Source organism: Phaseolus vulgaris, chromosome 1, assembly GCF_051622355.1.
Source record: "Phaseolus vulgaris cultivar YP4 chromosome 1, ASM5162235v1, whole genome shotgun sequence".
Taxonomy (NCBI): Eukaryota; Viridiplantae; Streptophyta; class Magnoliopsida; order Fabales; family Fabaceae; genus Phaseolus; species Phaseolus vulgaris.
The window spans coordinates 54045511-54062704 of NC_143498.1; the positions used below are offsets into that span (position 1 = coordinate 54045511).

The window sequence follows — 17194 nt, forward strand, 5'->3', positions numbered from 1 at the left end:
TTTTACAAAGATTAAAACAGAAATTCACATATTTTATAAATATTAAGAAAAATGATTTCAAATTTTATAAAAAATAAATATAAAAAAACTTTTTATAGCTGTTAAAATTAAAACTTGTTATTTTTATTGAGATCAAAACCACATTTAAGCTTTGAAAAAATTGGAAGAAAATCAAATCAACATGGTAATAAAATAATAATTAACAATTAACAATGGAAGAAAAATCAAATCAACATATATAGTAATAAAATAATAAGAAACAAAGTATACTTCCGTACAATTTTCAACTAGTGGGGGAAATTTAATTGTTTTACAATTTCAGCTTGTTACATCAAATCAGTTGGATAAAGATCATGTTCATTAACAATAATTGTTAAAGGCAGCAACTCAGCAACCATGTTTGCTTAATCTCACTTTAGAACACTAACAAAAAAAAACCTTTATTATAATTTTTCACTTTTGGGATCCCTCCCAAAGACCTGCAACTTGACTCTTGCATCGTAACCCAATACCATAGCAACTCATGGAAAATATAGCCTTTGGAGATTCTGAAGGGTCTTTGTTTAATAAAACAAAATCTTCATACAATCTTGAATGCATGGTCTATGATCTTAGTCGGCCTTATAATACTCCTAAATCATACATTGGCCAGTTATAAACCATATAATATTATATCTAAAAGTATTTAAGGATAAGAGAAGGATCCTCGAAAGCACTTCTAACATGATTTTCCACAATATAAAATGCAGACACATACTTACACTATATATATGTGTGTGTACATGCATAACCATATACACTGAAAACAACTCAAAGAAGCATTTTCTACTCTTATCTTTTATTCCCTGCTAGAGAATTTGATCTTCATGGATCATTCCCATAGAGTTTCTTCCTTCAGTTGTGAACTGAGAATAGTACAAGCAAAAAACGTTGAGTCCATGCAGTCCACAAAAAACCTATTTGCTAGGTTATATCTCCCTGCAGGGACCAACAAAAGAATTCAACTCAACACCAAAAAAGTTTCCTATGAGCCCTTTTGGAACGAGTCCTTCAGCCTAGATTGTTCATGTCCCCGAGAATTCTTGGAAAGCCTTTGGAAGGAAAGGGTTGTGTTGGAGCTGAGGCAAAGCAAGATGTGGGGGTCGCAGGTGGTGGCAAAGGGTGAGATTCCTTGGAAGGCAATTCTTGAATCACCAAAGATGGAGTTGAAGGAATGGGTGAAGATGGATTTGGTGAGGGGAAGTGATGATGCTGATTGGAAGGCACCACAAGTGGAAGTGGAGATTAAGATAGTTGTTGAGAAGGAGAGTGAAAGGAGAAAGAGGATGAACAAAAAATGGGACGAGTGTGGATGCAAAGAAGGGCATGATCTACATGCATGCTGCAGTGTTGACGATTATGCTATATACGTGCTTTAGGTCCAGTTTCTGAGGCTTTTTTTATTAACACACAGAGAAAGCAATTCATGGAGCAACATGATTTTTCTCTTTTTCATTTTCCATTCATCATATTGATGTGATGTTCTTAATGTTGTAATTGTATATATATATATATCTCCTCTCAATTATTTCTTTTAATATTCGAAGAACTTCATAATTTAATTAATGTCTGTGTATGCTGACTATTTTCCCATATGATATATTGCCAACTATAAATATAAAATAAATAAAGGAAACTATTGCTAATTCACAAGAAAGAATATAGTTTTAGATTATTAGATTGAATTAAACTTAAATTTTAATTTTTAATAATTATTATAATTATTTTTAATTTTTTCTTAATAAAGTGATGATTAATACTCAAATAAATAATTGGTGTTAATGTTATCACCAAAGATTTATTCCAAAATATATCAAAGATGACCAAAACAAAAATAAATACTCTTTTTCCATTTAAAACGACATAAAAATAAGAAAATAATAAACTAAAAAAATTACATAAACACGTTGAAATAACTTTCGTTTGAAGTAAAATATATTATAAATGAAGTGAAAAAATATAATTATTTTTACTATTATTAGAAAAAATTGAGAATACATCAAGGAAATGCTTGTTAGAATATGAGATAAAGGAATTTTCTTTGAATATTTAGTTACGAAAATGCAACTAATATAATACAACTATCAAAGACAGAATGAATGCAAATATATAAATCGATGATAATAATAATAATTAATATTGCTGTTATTATTTTGTTAAAGTGACATAAAAATTAAGAAACTAAACAATTTATAAATTTAGAGTAAAAAAACAAATAAATACTTTTGTTTACAACGATATAAAAGTTTAGACAATCACCTGATTAGTTGATGGAAAATTACAGGCCAACTTGTATATGTTTGTAAAATTATTTATATAACTTTCAGGTGAGATGAAAGAAAAGATGTTGAAAATGAAAATGAACAGAAAAAATTATATTGTTTTATTGTTAGGAAGAGAAAATTAAGAATACGGAAATAAAACAATTGGTAGGTCAACTTTGTGCAACATGGAAAGATAAAGTGACACGTGTTAATAAGATCATAAGAAGGAAAGAGCGAAGCTGCTTCCTCTATAGTTACATGCTACCACTTATTTCTTATATATATATATATAAAGTAGAATCAAAGAAAACAAACATAGTAAAAATAAATATTGTTTATCATTATTTTAATTATTCCATTTTTAACATAATATTTATTATTTTATTGATAAATAATAACTATTTTAAATTACACTTAAAAGATTTTACACAAATATTACTTAATATTAAATTTTAGTTCAATAATTAATTATATATTTATTTATCAACGTTCAATTTTTAACTAGTTAAACTAGTTTCACTAAACATTCTTAGTTTAACTTTTCATTAAATTAGTTTTACAACTATGAATTACTTTTTCAACTAATTTTACAAAATATAACTTATATGTCTCTCTTTTCTCTCACCTTCTTTTCATCAATTATGAGCATGCTATTTACGTACTAGAATATTGTACAATAAAAAATATATTTATGGTCACACTGTTGATGTGCCAGAATATTCTACCACAAAAACACATTTTATAGTATGACCCATTTCTAACACTATTTCATGTTTAAAAATGAATTCACATTTAAATGCTACCAAACATGTAGATAGTAGTTGTATATATGATAGCACATTAATTTTTTCTTTCTTATTATAAATTAATTCTAAATTGAAATATCTATGAGTAGCTTTTGTGTTAAATCAAATTTTTATAATTTAAAAAAGTAATATTCATATTTTTTTTATACAACTTTAAATCACAAATCTCAGCTGAAGATAGTATAAATTTATAAACACTACTACATTTTTTTATTATTAATCTTTAATAATATTGTCGAGTTCCTTTTGTTTGATTAGCAAAAGAAGAGAGAGAAATCACGTTCTAATAGTTTGCATGGGCCATTAAAGGACACGTGTCAAGCTGAGGCATGTGAAGAAGGAGCGAGTTTCACGCTAGTGTTCCAATCTCCAACGAGTTTCTCAAATCTTAAGATTAGTCCTATTTTCTGTGTTTAAATTTAAACACATTTTCTATTCATTTCAATTTCAATTTCAATTTCAATTCAATTCGAATTCAAATATATAGGATAGTGTATGTATCTCTCTCACTCTTTCACACTCAGATTCACAACTAAACGGAAGAATGCAGAGAGGCACGCCGGTGAGAAACCCACACACCTCCACCTCTGATCTCCTCACTTGGTCCGAAACTCCTCCGCCGGAATCTCCGGTCACCGCCTCCTCTGCCGCTCGCCCAGGCCAGGTCACTGTCTATTCACTCTCTCGTTTCTCTTTCCTCTCTCTCTCTCTCTCTGTCTCTCACTCTCGCACTGACATTCTCTCTCACTGCATTCACATCGCAGCCTTCGGATAGAATCAGCAAGGTTCTCCATGGCGGCCAGCTCACCGACGAAGAAGCTCAGACGCTAGCCAAGAGGTACAACACGACAACGTTCATTTCTTACTCAGATCAGATCTGCTAGTGTTTTTTTTCCTTTTCTCCATTTCTTCGATCTGCTTTAAAACTTGTTTGCGTCGATCTGTTTGTTAATTTGTAACTATGGTAAACTCGTTAGTTTCTGCTGCGTCTTCTGATATGTTATATTATTGCTTGAGAACAATGTGATGTGCGGTATCTTGCATGCTTTAATTGACTTATTTAGTTTTGGCTTTAACCACTGCTGCAGCTTGAAATGGAATGCTTCTTTTGTGTCGTAAGTCTGATTAGTTAACTGTGTTGATCCTATTATTGGTTCCGCTTTTTGTTGCTAGCCTATGGTTATTCGTGATTTGTTGCGTCAATTAGCAATTAATTTGGATTTGTTTGGGTAAGTTTTTTTATAAACACGTGTAAGAGGAACAATGGTAAAATGTATCATACTTATCTTCGTAAACAAAAATCAACGCAAAGTTAAGTTTATAAGTTGATTTAAGCTTATATGTGAAGCTCGACAACTTTTTTTTATTTTATTGTCCTCTCAAGTGTTTCTGAAAAAAAAAAGTATTCAAACAGAATCTTAGTAAAAAGTGGTTTTCATATACATGTGTGCTGCAGTATCTATTTCTTCAGGATCTACTATTTATTTTATGTTTAATCCATTCAAGAGTAGGAGATTTTTCGTTTGTGCTAATTAACTTTTTTAAAGTAATTTTTTGTTAAACATGTGCTTCCATTTGCCACTCTCAGCAAACCATGCTCAGGGTATAAAATGAAAGAAATGACTGGAAGTGGTATATTTGGTGCCAATGGGAAAGGTTCTGCATCAGAAGCCAATTCTGAAGATTCCAATAACAGAACAAGCATACGCATATGTCAGGTATACTTACAGATAATTTACTTGTCTGGGGTTCTATGCGGATCTATGAGTATTCTAAAACATGACATCCAATTCCATTCGTACCACCATGTTCTTGTTTTGATTTGTTTTGTCTGTGATTGCATTGCATCTCAGCAAGCGATGAATGGAATTAGTCAGATATCATTCAGCACTGAAGAAAGCATTTCTCCTAAGAAGCCTACCTCAATCCCTGAGGTAGCAAAACAGCGTGAACTGAGTGGGACAATGCAAAGTGATTCGGACTCGAAGAGTAAGAAGCAAATATCAAATGCTAAGACCAAGGAGCTCACTGGAAATGACATATTCGGCCCTCCTCCTGAAACTGTGCCACGATCAGTGGCGGCCGCACGCACTATGGAATCTAAGGAAAGCAAAGACATCGGAGAGCCTCTTCCCAGAAATGTTCGAACATCAGTAAAAGTTTCCAATGTAAGTGTCTTCTAGGCGAGAAATAATCTCTATCTATCGTTATATACTAGATGACAGCTAATGAATTGTGTTACTGTATAATCCCTTCTTATAAGCTGGTTATCAACGTGGATTGAACTAAAGCTTCTGTCTTATTTGTGGGCCTGTGCCCTTCGTGGCGATGAATTTTTACCTTCGACAGCTCTCCAATGTATAACTTACTTTCCTATAATGCAAAATTCAAAATGCAAGAAATTTATTTAAGATATTACTCAAGAATGTACCCGAGACAACCATAATACACTCGCAGCTCTTGAGGAACGCAAATTACTTAGATGGATTTATTAAAAAAAATCTTTATAATTTTTTTTCTTTTCCTAAAATATGATCCTGTAAAATTGATTTGAAGTTAAACTGGCATCATTGAAAAAGGTTGACAGTTTGTCTCATTGTCTTTAAAGTTTCCATGATAGTGCATTATTCATTTTAGAATTCAATAATGGCAAAAATAAAATAAAATTCCTGAAATAAGATGTAATATCTTAGTGGATGTGCTTATTTAGCTCAACTTCTCATTTTAACTTTGCTTTTCTAAAATTTTAGCCTGCAGGTGGCCAAAGTAATATCTTGTTTGGTGAGGCACCTGTTGAGAAGACATCAAAGAAGATACATAACCAGAAGTTTGCGGAGCTGACAGGCAATAATATTTTCCAAGGTGATGTTCCTCCAGGCTCAGCAGAAAAGCCTCTAAGTAGGGCTAAGCTCAGAGAAATGACTGGCAGTGACATATTTGCAGATGGAAAGGCAGAAATCAAAGATACTGTGCGAGGTGCTCGGAAACCCCCTGGTGGAGAGAGCAGCATAAGCTTGGTTTAAGTTATTTTAACCTACAAAAATACTGCGATATATTCTCTTAATACTTTTCTGTCTGACACTTTCTATTGGTTGATATTTAGCGAAAATGTTACTTTAATTAACAACCCAATAGATAAATGCATCAGTTTACAAGGAATTACTGATGTGACGAAGGCTGTTTTCGTCATTTCAAAGTTTAACTCACAGTTCGTGCAATGATAAAAACATCCTTCCTCATGTGAGTAATTTCTGCAACATCAGGGTTGTAAACTGGTACACTTAACTTTTAGGTCTTGGAAGTAACATTTTCGTTACGGGAGTCTTACTAGATATGTGGATCTCTTCCACAAACTTGCAAGACTCACATGATTTTTTGCCAATAAAAGAAAGCAGATAAAAAGTATTAAATGTGTGTTGTTAGCAGTCTACTTTAACTTATCCCTTTTGACGTAGGCATTCTTAAAATATGTCTGAACTCGCATGTTTTTTACTAGAAGCGTCAGTGTGTTCGATTATCAGTGTTGTAGGTTTCTTCAACCTTACTTTACATTTGAAAGAGGAAATCGGCCACACTTGGACGAGGTTTTTAGTGTTCATTTGTCTTAAACTTGTTAGGAAAACATAACTTATGTCATGATTTGTTGAGTTGTTAAAGAAAGGAACACCATATTTCATGCTGTTATCCAACGTAGACTTGTGAGCGGAACAATCTTCCAAGCTGTATTTTTAAAATTAAATAATGGAAATGGATGGTTTGCATAATGTGATTATTGATATGGATGATTTAAAAAGTATGATAGAAAGGGAATAGAAAATTTTGGAGAAAATTAGAGGGACAATAGATAGTCTTATATAGTGAAATTTTTATCAGAATTTTACATTAACCATTAAATGTTATATATAGTCTTACTCATTCATATAACTCTCATGTTTGTGATCCAGTGAGTTAATAATCATTATTTGATGGTATATGAATTTCTTTTTTCTTATAAAAGTAAATTTATGGTAGGTTTTTTACAATCAATAGATCATAAAATGGTTTATAACATTCAACTCCGTAGAAAATACTAATTAAATTGTAATAAAACTTATGGGTTTCACCCCATATAATATTTAATCTCTTAATATTTCACTTATTAAATTAGGTATTTACTCTAAAGAATCTTATTTTCCCATATCAAGATAATTTTAGGAAAAATATTAACAAAAATCATGATGAGAGATTTAGTTTAAAAAAATTACAAAAAAAAATCTTTGGTGCTTAAACTAATTAACTGTCTTTTTTATTACACAAATATAATTTAACTCTTAAGGTTCCAAAATATTAAACTCTTAATTTTAATATCAATGGAAGGTAACTGTAAAAAGTGAAAAATACTAAAAAGAAAAGAATAAAATACAAAAAAAAATATCAGTAAAAACAAGTGAAAATACGAAAAATTACAATAAATTATAAAAATATATTTTGTTGGTAAAAACAAACAAGTAAAAATTTGAAAAAAGGGACTGTTCTTCAAAAATAAACGACTCCACTGGGGATCGAACCCAGAATCTCTGGTTCCGTAGACCAGCGCCTTATCCATTGGGCCATGGAGTCCTGATGTTAAGGATTCTACAAAATAAAATAAATCCAATAAGTTAGAGTACCGAATTAGACTTAGTCATGGCGGCTTGATCACCAAGTTAAGCTGTATGGCTTTTGGGGTCAGCATCTGCATAGTTCGGTGACACGAGAATATGAAAGCTGTGGCGCACCAACAAATTCACCACCTAGTTATCTTGTTCTCAAATGTGCCGTAGAAACAAGCACAAAATCCCATGTTTCTGAAGATACCAGGTTTTGAGTTCCGTAAGTAAAAATGGGAAAGAGGCAATCTCTACGCAACAAAGCAACCCACTTTGTTTCTGTCCTTCTTAACCCCATCTCGGACTCCGACACTCCCAGACCCTCCAAACACCCTCCACCCACTCCAACACCAACACCTCCTTCCGTAAGTTTTGTCTTTCATGTCTTGTCTCTCACCAATATTTTTTTATTTACCTTATTAAGTTTTAATCTTATCCTTGGGATGTCCACTTATGTTTGATTTATTTTTTTCTCATTCCTGTTTTAAAGTAAGCTTCTCCATTTTTGCTTCAAAGTAAAGTTTGGTGTGCATTTTGTTTCGTCTCAGGAAGAAGTAGGTGGGTCAGAGAATGATGAAGAGGTTAACCGTGGTTTAGGTGATGGGCCAGATACTTCATCCTTCACTGCGTTTCTCTATTCCTTCTTGTCTTCCTCTGACACTGGAGATAATGCAAGCTCGCACGCGCAGAGTGATGATAACAGAGGTGCTGCACCTGATCACAACCCTCTACCAGACTCGTTGCTGAAGGAAAATGGTGGGAGGAAAAGTTTGTTTTCCAAAAGCAAGCAATCACTTGGCAGAGCCATTCGCAAAATTGGTGGTTTTCGCTATCATGATCGCAGAGATAACCTTGAAATGAAATTGGACGACGGGAGTGGTTCTAAGACTTCTGGTGTTGTTGAGATGAGGCGTATTGAACCTGTGCAAGAGTCTGTGACTGTTGTACCTTTGGTTGATCTTCCAGAAATTTCTGAGCCTTCGGTTCTTCTTTCAGATAGTATGAGGAATGTTCTATATGTTTCTCTTCCACCGCTTATTCACGGAAGGAAATGGTTGTTGTTATACAGGTATCTAATACCCGTGCATCAAGGTTCATTGGCAGCCACAAGATTTCGTGTATTCTGTTCTGAAGTTTTTAATCTTGCTATGAATAACTTCATCACTGTTATTATTATTATTAGGAGTTTTATCATTTTTGTAACCTCTATACATTGTTTGCAGCACTTGGAGGCATGGTATATCACTTTCCACTCTTTACCGGAGAAGCATGATTTGGCCTGGATTGAGTTTGCTGGTACAGCTTAGTTATCCTTCATTTGTGTTAGTTTTAATCATGCATTTATTTGTCTCTAGAAAAGGTCAAATGCTAAATGGTGCTTGAATATTATGTAAATAGTTTTCATGCTGTAGTTAACAATAGCATGCAGTAGCTTAAGGTGTCCAAATGTTGTCCCAGATTTACAAGATTAATAGTTAAACAAGTTTATGCTGGCAAATTGTACAGCCTCAACCTGGTAATTCCCATGCTATATGGTGGATGTGGCCTTCTTCTGGTGTTTTTCGAGTTGAAATTGTTATATGTATTATTCTGTTCTTTAATATTTTAGGAGAACTACTTTTTTCCTAGCAAGGATTAGTTCTCATCATCATAAATTCCACTCTAGATTGTTGGAGATAAAAGAGGAGCAGTTTTTGGCAGCATTGTTGAAGCACCTCTCAGATCATCTAGCAAGAAAAAATACCAGGTCATACCAAAAGTCATTTTATCCTATTGGTTATCTGATAGATTGGCAGCAATTGTGCTACTTGTTGCTTTATTGCTTTGACAATAGATTTTGTACAGGGAACGAACAACACATTTGTTTTCACAAATATCTCTGGTCATCCTGTTATATATCGTCCAACAGGTATATTCTATCCATTATTAGATTTTGAACATGTTACTCTGCATGTTTCTTTTGCTGTAATAATAATCATACAGAATTTAGGTAGCTATCAAAAACAGAGATTATTTGATCTTCATTGCTTTTCTAGCTGTAGTGAATGAGGAGATAAATGATATGAAGTTGGTATGTGGTTAATATTTTAGTAGAAATATCAAATGAAATACATTTTATTTTAAAACTAACTTATCATATTACTTTTGTGGCACAATCTGGTTATTTACCAGAGTCAATTCCCTTTGAGGGATGCCTGATTTTGTTTTTCATTTAGATATGCCATAATTTTGTCTGCTACATTAACTGCTTAACTTGGCAATGAGATTTTATTTTAATTAAATAATACTTTCCTATTCATCTGATATCTATATGAATCATTAAAAATGATGAATTTTCTGGTGGTTTTAATAGTTGCCCTAGTAGAATATTGGAAAATTCAATGAAGAAAACGTTACAACGGTGTAATTTTGTTTGTAAGATTTAGCAGCAGCTAGAGGCTTTATTTAAGTTTTGCAATGCAAAAGAAAAGTGAGGCTATACTGCTAAAGTTGCACAACATATGACATTTGGCTTTCTGTGAAATTCTCTTCACATGCTTTACTGAATTGACCACAATATTTGCAGGATTGAATCGCTATTTCACATTGCAACTCTGACTATTTAGCAATTGGCGGAGGAGGTCATTTTGCACTTTATTTGGATGGTGATCTGTAAGAACTCTGTACTTTCATTGTACAATCTTTTTCGAATCTGTGTGCCAGCCTGTTTTCAGTCAAATATCATGAGCCTGAGTTTTGTTTTTATATCCCTTCCTACTTGAAGATTGAATGGTTCAAGTTCAGTCTCAGAAACTTATGGGAATCCTTGCCTCGCAAATTCTCAAGACTTTGAAGTGAAGGAAGTAGAGGTGCATACAAAGTTTCTCCTTCTGCCTCTCATTGCACACACCCCACCCCTACAACCTTTGTTTTATGTTAGCTACTTGTGAAACATTTAAGGCATTTCCATTGCAGAAGTCATACCCAAGGTCATAAGTTCAATACTTGAATCTTATAATATCTCTCCATTGGATTATGCTGACATGACATAAACTTTAAGATCCTAGATCATAAGAATAAAAAAAAAGCATTATTGTCTAAAGAACATTTAATTTTTTCCAGGGCTAAATAAAAATTTAATTAAAGTGGAACTCTTACAAGACCTTTATATTGAAGTAAAAGTTATAAGAAGGTTTCAATAATGATATGATAAAGTGAGACCCATAAGAAGTAAATTAAAACATGGTGAAATGACTTCTGAAATGAAGATAACCTTATACGAACAAAATTTAGATATAGTTGTATTGTTCTCGTCAGGATTGAAATTTTATTTTTGTAATCTGTTAATGGAAGTCTGTATTAAAAGACTTTGCAGTTTATCAAGGTAAAAGTTAAATTATAATTGATTTAACTGCAAAGACTGTACTTTTATCAAAGTTTACTTTCATTTGTAAATGAGAAAGTTAATTGATCTGACATTCATGCAGTTATGGGGCTTTGTATATGCTTCAAAGTATGAGGAAGTGCTTGCAATGAGCAGAACAGAAGCACCTGGGATCTGCCAATGGTAAATATTTACCTCGGATCTGATCGAATCAAATGGTTGGCACTTGGCATTTCATTGAATGGTCATTTTCCCTCTGAGCAATTCGAAGTTCATATTACGATATAATGGAGACATTTTATGTATCAAAACATGTTCTGACTAAGCACTAACCTGTATGTAAATATTACCAAGCCTGTATATATGGAGTTCCTACTCTTAAACAAAAGTTTGCCAGTTTTGTTCAGAATATAAGGTTGAGTAATTTTTTACATATTTTTGTCTTAAGCAGATGACAAAAAAGCGAGAAAGAACTCTGATGTGGACCTTGTGTCCCCAGAAAAAGGGTAATACCGAAGAAAAGATGGTATTTTACAGGTACACCGGCATGAATATAATTTTACTCTGCTTCAGAGTTCTAAAACTTTATTGTGGAAATACAGTAAAAAATAAAGGCTGAATTAATTTGTATGATCCTTATTATTTAACAATTTTCAACAGGCCTACCACAAGGAATGGGTTAATTGTTTTTTCTTAAAAATATTAATGTCTGAGCTAGTTAAAAAAAATCAATTGGGTGTACAACAAAAAACTAATCTAAATGTAATGAAAAGGTCCAATTACTGATTAAAAAATTTAAAGAACTTAATTATGAACTTTTAAACATAAATACTTATTTAAGGAAAAAAAAACAAATAGTTTAAGACCTAGATATTAACTTAACCTACAAATAAAAACAACCCCACTTCTCACTAGTTTCTTTTACTTAGAATTTAAATTCCCACTAGACTTAACAGTTATTGCGTACACTTTTTTTGTTGACAATCCATTGGAGCTTCTAAAGTGATCCATTTTTGGGTTGGTCAATTTTGGTATCCACTACATCTTCATATGAAGCTTCATGGACACCAAGCGCAGCACGACCAGAAGGGTCAAGATTTTTGGACCATGATGCATCCCATTCCACAGCTTTTGCAGTACTGCATGCCACACTAGGACCCCCTGGAACTGTTGCCCTTGCTGCATTCTGTCAAAATGGTTAACCATTATCAGAAGCAGGTTTATAAATATTTGAATTTGTAAACGAGTAAATCAGAGCGTGCATATTAGAAGACAAGGTTCTTTACTTGCATCATGGTCAAGGTTCTGATGATACAACAGTGTAAAGATTTATTTTTTCTACTATCATTTAATTAAAAACTGGAGTGTATAATAAGTTTATTGACTTCTACAGCAGTTAATTTAAAAGTCATATTTCTCATGGCAAAAATTAAGCTCAAATTATAGTTGTTCATAACAGAACTATAGAATTCACCTTAGGAAAGAACTTCTCAAAAATTGTCCTGTAGAGGTATCCTTCTTTAGTAGTAGGAGTGTTTTCAGGGTAAATAAAATTGGCAGCAAGCATCGTTGCATCTGGGACCTGACCATTTATCAAGAGACAGTTTATTATAACTTTTGGCATTACATAAAAAAATTTCAACATCACAAGTTAAAACCTACTTGTTTATCAGCATGATCCTTCAAGGCATCAATCCAGCTGTAGCCAACCCCGTCACTGAACTGTTCCTTTTGCCTGTACAATATGTGCTGAAAGAACAAAGACAAAGCAAAACCGAATTACTACTGAAACCCTTCAAGACACGAGAATAAGCACGATGCAGTAGTTGATACAAACCTTTGGTAAATATGGATTCTTTTCATCATCAAATGCATTGCGTAATACCCACTTCTCTATCCTTCCAAGATCACGCCTTATCTGCGGAATTTGTCATAAGTTTCGTAAAGTGATTGAAAATCTAAATCAACAAGATTAACTTATTAAAAGCTTGCAAAATAAACCAGAATAACTTCTTAAACAAACTTGAACAATTAAACTAAAGGGAAGAAGTTGAAATGGCCTTTGAATTTGTTTAGCCGTAAGGTACACAATCTACAATGCAGACAGTTGCAGAACTTGAAAAAACTAACTGATAGAAGAGTGGTATAAACAAAATCATAAGAATGCAAATTTCCATATCTGATAGAAGAGTGGTATAAACAAAATCTCTAGAATTATTTGTGGATAAGTGGAAGTAAAACTCTTACCTTCATAGGTGAAAACAAACTTTCTCATAATGATTAACTGTAAATATATTATTTCTAAGTATTTTACAAGGAATTATATTCCTGGGAATTCACAAGAAAATAGACAAGTTAGGAATGGAAAATTTCATGTATTAAACACCACCTGAAAAATATTGTTTATAATTAAAAAATTGTATCAAAATGAAAAAATGTTTGGCGGAGTCAAGTAACCAAGTTCTGAAGATCCACCACTAAATGCAGGTGCAAGCTAGAACAATTATGCAGCATAAGAAGATGAAAACAGAAAAAAGTAAAGGTAAAATACCATTTTCCACTCCGGATCTATACTCATTGCTACGTCGATAAATTCTTTATCCAAGAATGGTACACGGGCTTCTACCCCCCATGCTGCAGTTGACTTATTGGCTCTCAGGCAGTCATAAAGATGAAGAGCTTTAATCTATCAAATCATCAAACCCACACAAAATTGAATAAACAAGTAATGCACAAAAGGAATAAAGAGATAAAGGGAGAACATACATACTTAAACACACAAAACTTCGCAGAATAAATTAAATCAAACAGAATTACATAACAATTATTATAAATTACTTTTCGACATGTTTCTTCGTGAAACTCTTTCTTGTTGGGTGCCTTATGAAAATACAGGTAACCTCCGAATATTTCATCTGAGCCTTCTCCAGAAAGAACCATTTTCACTCCCAAGGCTTTAATTTTCCTGGACATCAGAAACATTGGAGTACTTGCTCTGATAGTCGTTACATCATATGTTTCAATATGGTAAATGACTTCTTCAAGTGCATCTATACCTTCCTGATACAGCAATATAAAAGATTGCTTCTGAGTGGCAATAGAAAACTCATTAGAAAAAAATCAAAATGAAGAGATTGTGAGGGATCTCACCTGAACCGTGAAATAAAGTTCGTGGTGACGAGTACCAAGATAATCTGCTACCTCTTTCGCAGCTTTCAAGTCCGGAGAGCCCTGCATGATGGAAAAGTCAGATCATGAAGAAAATAAATGCGAATACACTAGCTTCCTTGTGTTGAAGAAGGATAACACAACTCATTCTGACCTTTAAACCAATGCAGAAAGTATGCAACTGTGATCCCCATTGACGAGCCGCCTCAGATTCTTTCAAATAACGATTGACCACAGAAGCAACAAGTGATGAGTCCAATCCTCCAGACAAAAGAACTCCAAAGGGTACATCAGTCATCATTCTCTTAACCACAGCCTGCATGATATATACAGTGAAACCAAGCAAAGCGTTAAAAAAGATGTTATGATAATCAACCATGTCATTAGTTAGCATGTGACTCCGTCACACCAAAGGAAGTTCCACTGAGAAAGGATGAATTGGATCACCTAAAGTTGCATCATTTTTTCAAGCAAATGCAGAGTTTTCAGAAATGGGAAGACAAATACCACGATTCCAATAATAGCTTACCCTCTCGAAGGTCTCACGCAAAAGTATTGGATCATAGGGAGTTGATGGAATATCCTCTGAAAACCAGTGTGGATTGTACCACCTTCTTAATCCTCCTGCAAATATAACAAATTTTAACAGTATTTACCAGTGGTACAATATCTAAATGTAAAAATATGGGAATTACAAGAGTCATAAACAGTGGGGAGAATAAAGACATTATTGATACCCTGTTTGCTGGAATATATATGCCCTGGAGGAAATGACATGAATCTCTCACAATCATCACTCAGAGCTTTCATTTCAGATGCAAACCATGTTGATCCTGCAAATAAACCAGTCCTTCCACAGATAAAACATCTGATCCGTTCATGTGATTAAAAAAAGAAAAGAAGAACCATGCCAAGTTACAGCATAAGACATGAGTAAATAAGACAACATAAATTTTCTATCCAAAAACTATTCAAGATCAGAATAAAAAATGAGTATGTGAAGGAGAAAAAAAGACGCTTCTTTTACTCCCCTTGGAAAAACTAGAATATGTTCAAAGAATTTAGCTGTAATTTATTGAAATTACCACAGTGGGATCAATTTTTAGTACTACGTGAGTGAAAAAATCAGAAAATGTAAAAATGTGATAACAAGCAGAAGGTAAGGCCACATACCATCATGACCCCAGCCCAAATAAAGAGGGGTAATGCCAATAGCATCACGAGCAGCAATAAAACTTTTATCACGAGTATCAAGAAGAACAAAGGCGAACATCCCATCCAGCATGTTAACAAATTCCTCGCCATATTCTTCATACTGGCACGATAATTACAAACAAAAACAAAAATTCATAATCTATGGGCTAATGGTAGATTGATTACCAAATGTAGCTGATTCTCAAACACTTACAAGATGGGCAATCACTTCACAATCACTACCAGTTCGAAATTTATGAGAACTCAGTTTCTGTCTCAATTGCTTGTGGTTGTATATCTCCCCATTTACCTAAATGGCGTAGTTTCATCAATATGTGATACGAGGATAAGCAAATATCTTGTTCAGTATACAAAATCAAAGTGAAAAAACAACGAGAGATATCTAAAAATTAAAAGCATTGCATAGAAATCATATAAGTGCACCCCCTATAACCCTATCCAGAAAACAAAAACAATACATTTTCTAATGAAACGAATATTCCCAAAATATGCAGATATATTTTATAATGGCCGCAAAAGACACATACGGTGACAATAACAGTCTTGTCTTCGTTGTACAAAGGTTGATCCCCTGAAGTAGGGTCAACAATGGCAAGCCTTTGATGAGCAAGGAAACAATCATCATGGCAATGTAGGCCACTCCAATCAGGACCTCTATGCCGCAACCTACATTTTTCAAATTCATCACAACCACGCACAAATCAGAAAGAGATTATCTGTCGCCTAAAAAACTCCTTTAATTAACAAAACAAACATAGCCTAGCATTAAGAAATCCTTCTGAAGCAGTAACATATAGTTTACTGATGCAGGAACAAGGTGACAAAAAAAGGTTTCTCTTTTTGTTTTGCTACATAAAGTGATAGCAAAAACGATTAGTGGCATAAATATAAAAACGAAAACTCGTGTTACGAGAAACGAATGGAAGAAAAGAAATATAAAGAAATGCGCGCGACCTGCGAGACAATTCGATGATGCGAGCACGTTTGGCCTGAGAGTGGTCGACGCAACCGAACACTGCGAGGATTCCGCACATGGCGGCTGCGAGTAGAATCTGAAACACAGCGAAGACACACACAGGCTAAAGTGAGATAGGTTTCAGTATTTATTTTATTTACTGTTAATGCTCCTTTTTTGTTCCTTTTTCTAATATTGTTTTTTCTCCCAGGTTGTCAGAACTTCGAAGAATCTCTCCTATTTCTGTTTTCTTTTTTTCATTTTTATTTAAGTATTCATTTTTATTTTTATTTAAATGTGAAAGATTCCTTTTAGAAGGAATCTTGTTCTATAAGTGTTCTTGTTCGCACCAGATTCCACTTCGGATTTCTTTTAGACTCAATCCTCGTGCCATAGTGCCGACTTTTTTATTATTGTTGTATTGGTGTACTTATCACTTTCTGCCATTCTTATTGATGTATGAAGGGAGTGGTTGTTCCTCTATTTACTTTTCTTATTATAATAAAATAAAATAATTTATATTTTATTACTTTATGAAACAATTTATTTTAATTTTTAGGTCTGTAATATACTTTTTCTTTTACCAATGTTTAATAATCCATTTTAATTTTAAGTTTATTTCAACCTTAATTTATAATTATAAAAAATATTCTATTTTACAAAAATTATTTTATAAAATTATAGGTATGAACTAATCAACTATTCTTTTATAAGTAAGTTCCGAAGACTCGAAATAAGATAAACTGTTTAATCTA

At 33.2% G+C, this 17194-nt stretch overlaps 4 protein-coding genes and 1 non-coding gene across 5 annotated transcripts; 3 read left to right on the top strand and 2 right to left on the bottom strand.

Moving 5' to 3' along the window:
* Positions 1 to 748: 748 nt before the first annotated feature.
* LOC137815160 (nitric oxide synthase-interacting protein) lies at positions 749 to 1605 on the top strand. Its single transcript, XM_068618225.2, has one exon. It carries the CDS (start codon positions 867 to 869, stop codon positions 1416 to 1418), a length of 552 nt encoding a protein of 183 aa, XP_068474326.1. The 5' UTR covers positions 749 to 866; the 3' UTR covers positions 1419 to 1605.
* A 1763-nt stretch (positions 1606 to 3368) lies between these two features.
* Positions 3369 to 6793, top strand: LOC137815164 (uncharacterized). The gene is made up of 5 exons (XM_068618228.1): positions 3369 to 3773; positions 3874 to 3947; positions 4698 to 4827; positions 4963 to 5277; positions 5860 to 6793. Exons 1-5 carry the CDS (start codon positions 3654 to 3656, stop codon positions 6130 to 6132), a joined length of 912 nt encoding a protein of 303 aa, XP_068474329.1. The 5' UTR covers positions 3369 to 3653; the 3' UTR covers positions 6133 to 6793.
* An 842-nt stretch (positions 6794 to 7635) lies between these two features.
* Positions 7636 to 7708, bottom strand: TRNAR-ACG (transfer RNA arginine (anticodon ACG)). Its single transcript has one exon. It is a non-coding gene; the product is annotated as a tRNA-Arg (tRNA).
* A 51-nt stretch (positions 7709 to 7759) lies between these two features.
* Positions 7760 to 11489, top strand: LOC137815163 (TLD-domain containing nucleolar protein). The gene is given in 9 exon segments (XM_068618227.2): positions 7760 to 8102; positions 8286 to 8806; positions 8961 to 9033; positions 9404 to 9484; positions 9583 to 9646; positions 10304 to 10322; positions 10324 to 10389; positions 10502 to 10586; positions 11205 to 11489. Coding segments are annotated over 9 exon segments (1125 nt in total). The 5' UTR covers positions 7760 to 7970; the 3' UTR covers positions 11289 to 11489.
* A 406-nt stretch (positions 11490 to 11895) lies between these two features.
* On the bottom strand, positions 11896 to 16862 carry ASN3 (asparagine synthetase 3). The gene is made up of 14 exons (XM_068618226.2): positions 16439 to 16862; positions 16012 to 16150; positions 15678 to 15773; positions 15443 to 15584; positions 15007 to 15102; positions 14799 to 14893; positions 14424 to 14585; positions 14252 to 14332; positions 13940 to 14161; positions 13653 to 13787; positions 12939 to 13019; positions 12764 to 12850; positions 12576 to 12683; positions 11896 to 12287 (listed from the first exon to the last, which is right to left on the bottom strand). The coding sequence occupies exons 1-14, from the start codon at positions 16516 to 16518 to the stop codon at positions 12099 to 12101; spliced, it is 1713 nt and encodes a 570-aa protein (XP_068474327.1). The 5' UTR covers positions 16519 to 16862; the 3' UTR covers positions 11896 to 12098.
* Positions 16863 to 17194: the final 332 nt, after the last annotated feature.

What these genes read in the sequence shown, in the direction of transcription:
- ASN3 (XM_068618226.2), bottom strand. Translation starts at nt 16,518, where the DNA reads ATGTGCGGAATCCTCGCAGTGTTCGGTTGCGTCGACCACTCTCAGGCC. An exon ending in CTTTCTGCATTGGTTTAAAG is followed by an intron (nt 14,333 to 14,423) that starts GTCAGAATGAGT and finishes TCCATCATGCAG; the next exon opens with GGCTCTCCGGACTTGAAAGC. An exon ending in AGGATCATGCTGATAAACAA is followed by an intron (nt 12,684 to 12,763) that starts GTAGGTTTTAAC and finishes ATAAATGGTCAG; the next exon opens with GTCCCAGATGCAACGATGCT.
- LOC137815164 (XM_068618228.1), top strand. Translation starts at nt 3,654, where the DNA reads ATGCAGAGAGGCACGCCGGTGAGAAACCCACACACCTCCACCTCTGAT. An exon ending in GCTCAGACGCTAGCCAAGAG is followed by an intron (nt 3,948 to 4,697) that starts GTACAACACGAC and finishes TGCCACTCTCAG; the next exon opens with CAAACCATGCTCAGGGTATA. An exon ending in CAAGCATACGCATATGTCAG is followed by an intron (nt 4,828 to 4,962) that starts GTATACTTACAG and finishes ATTGCATCTCAG; the next exon opens with CAAGCGATGAATGGAATTAG.
- LOC137815160 (XM_068618225.2), top strand. Translation starts at nt 867, where the DNA reads ATGGATCATTCCCATAGAGTTTCTTCCTTCAGTTGTGAACTGAGAATA.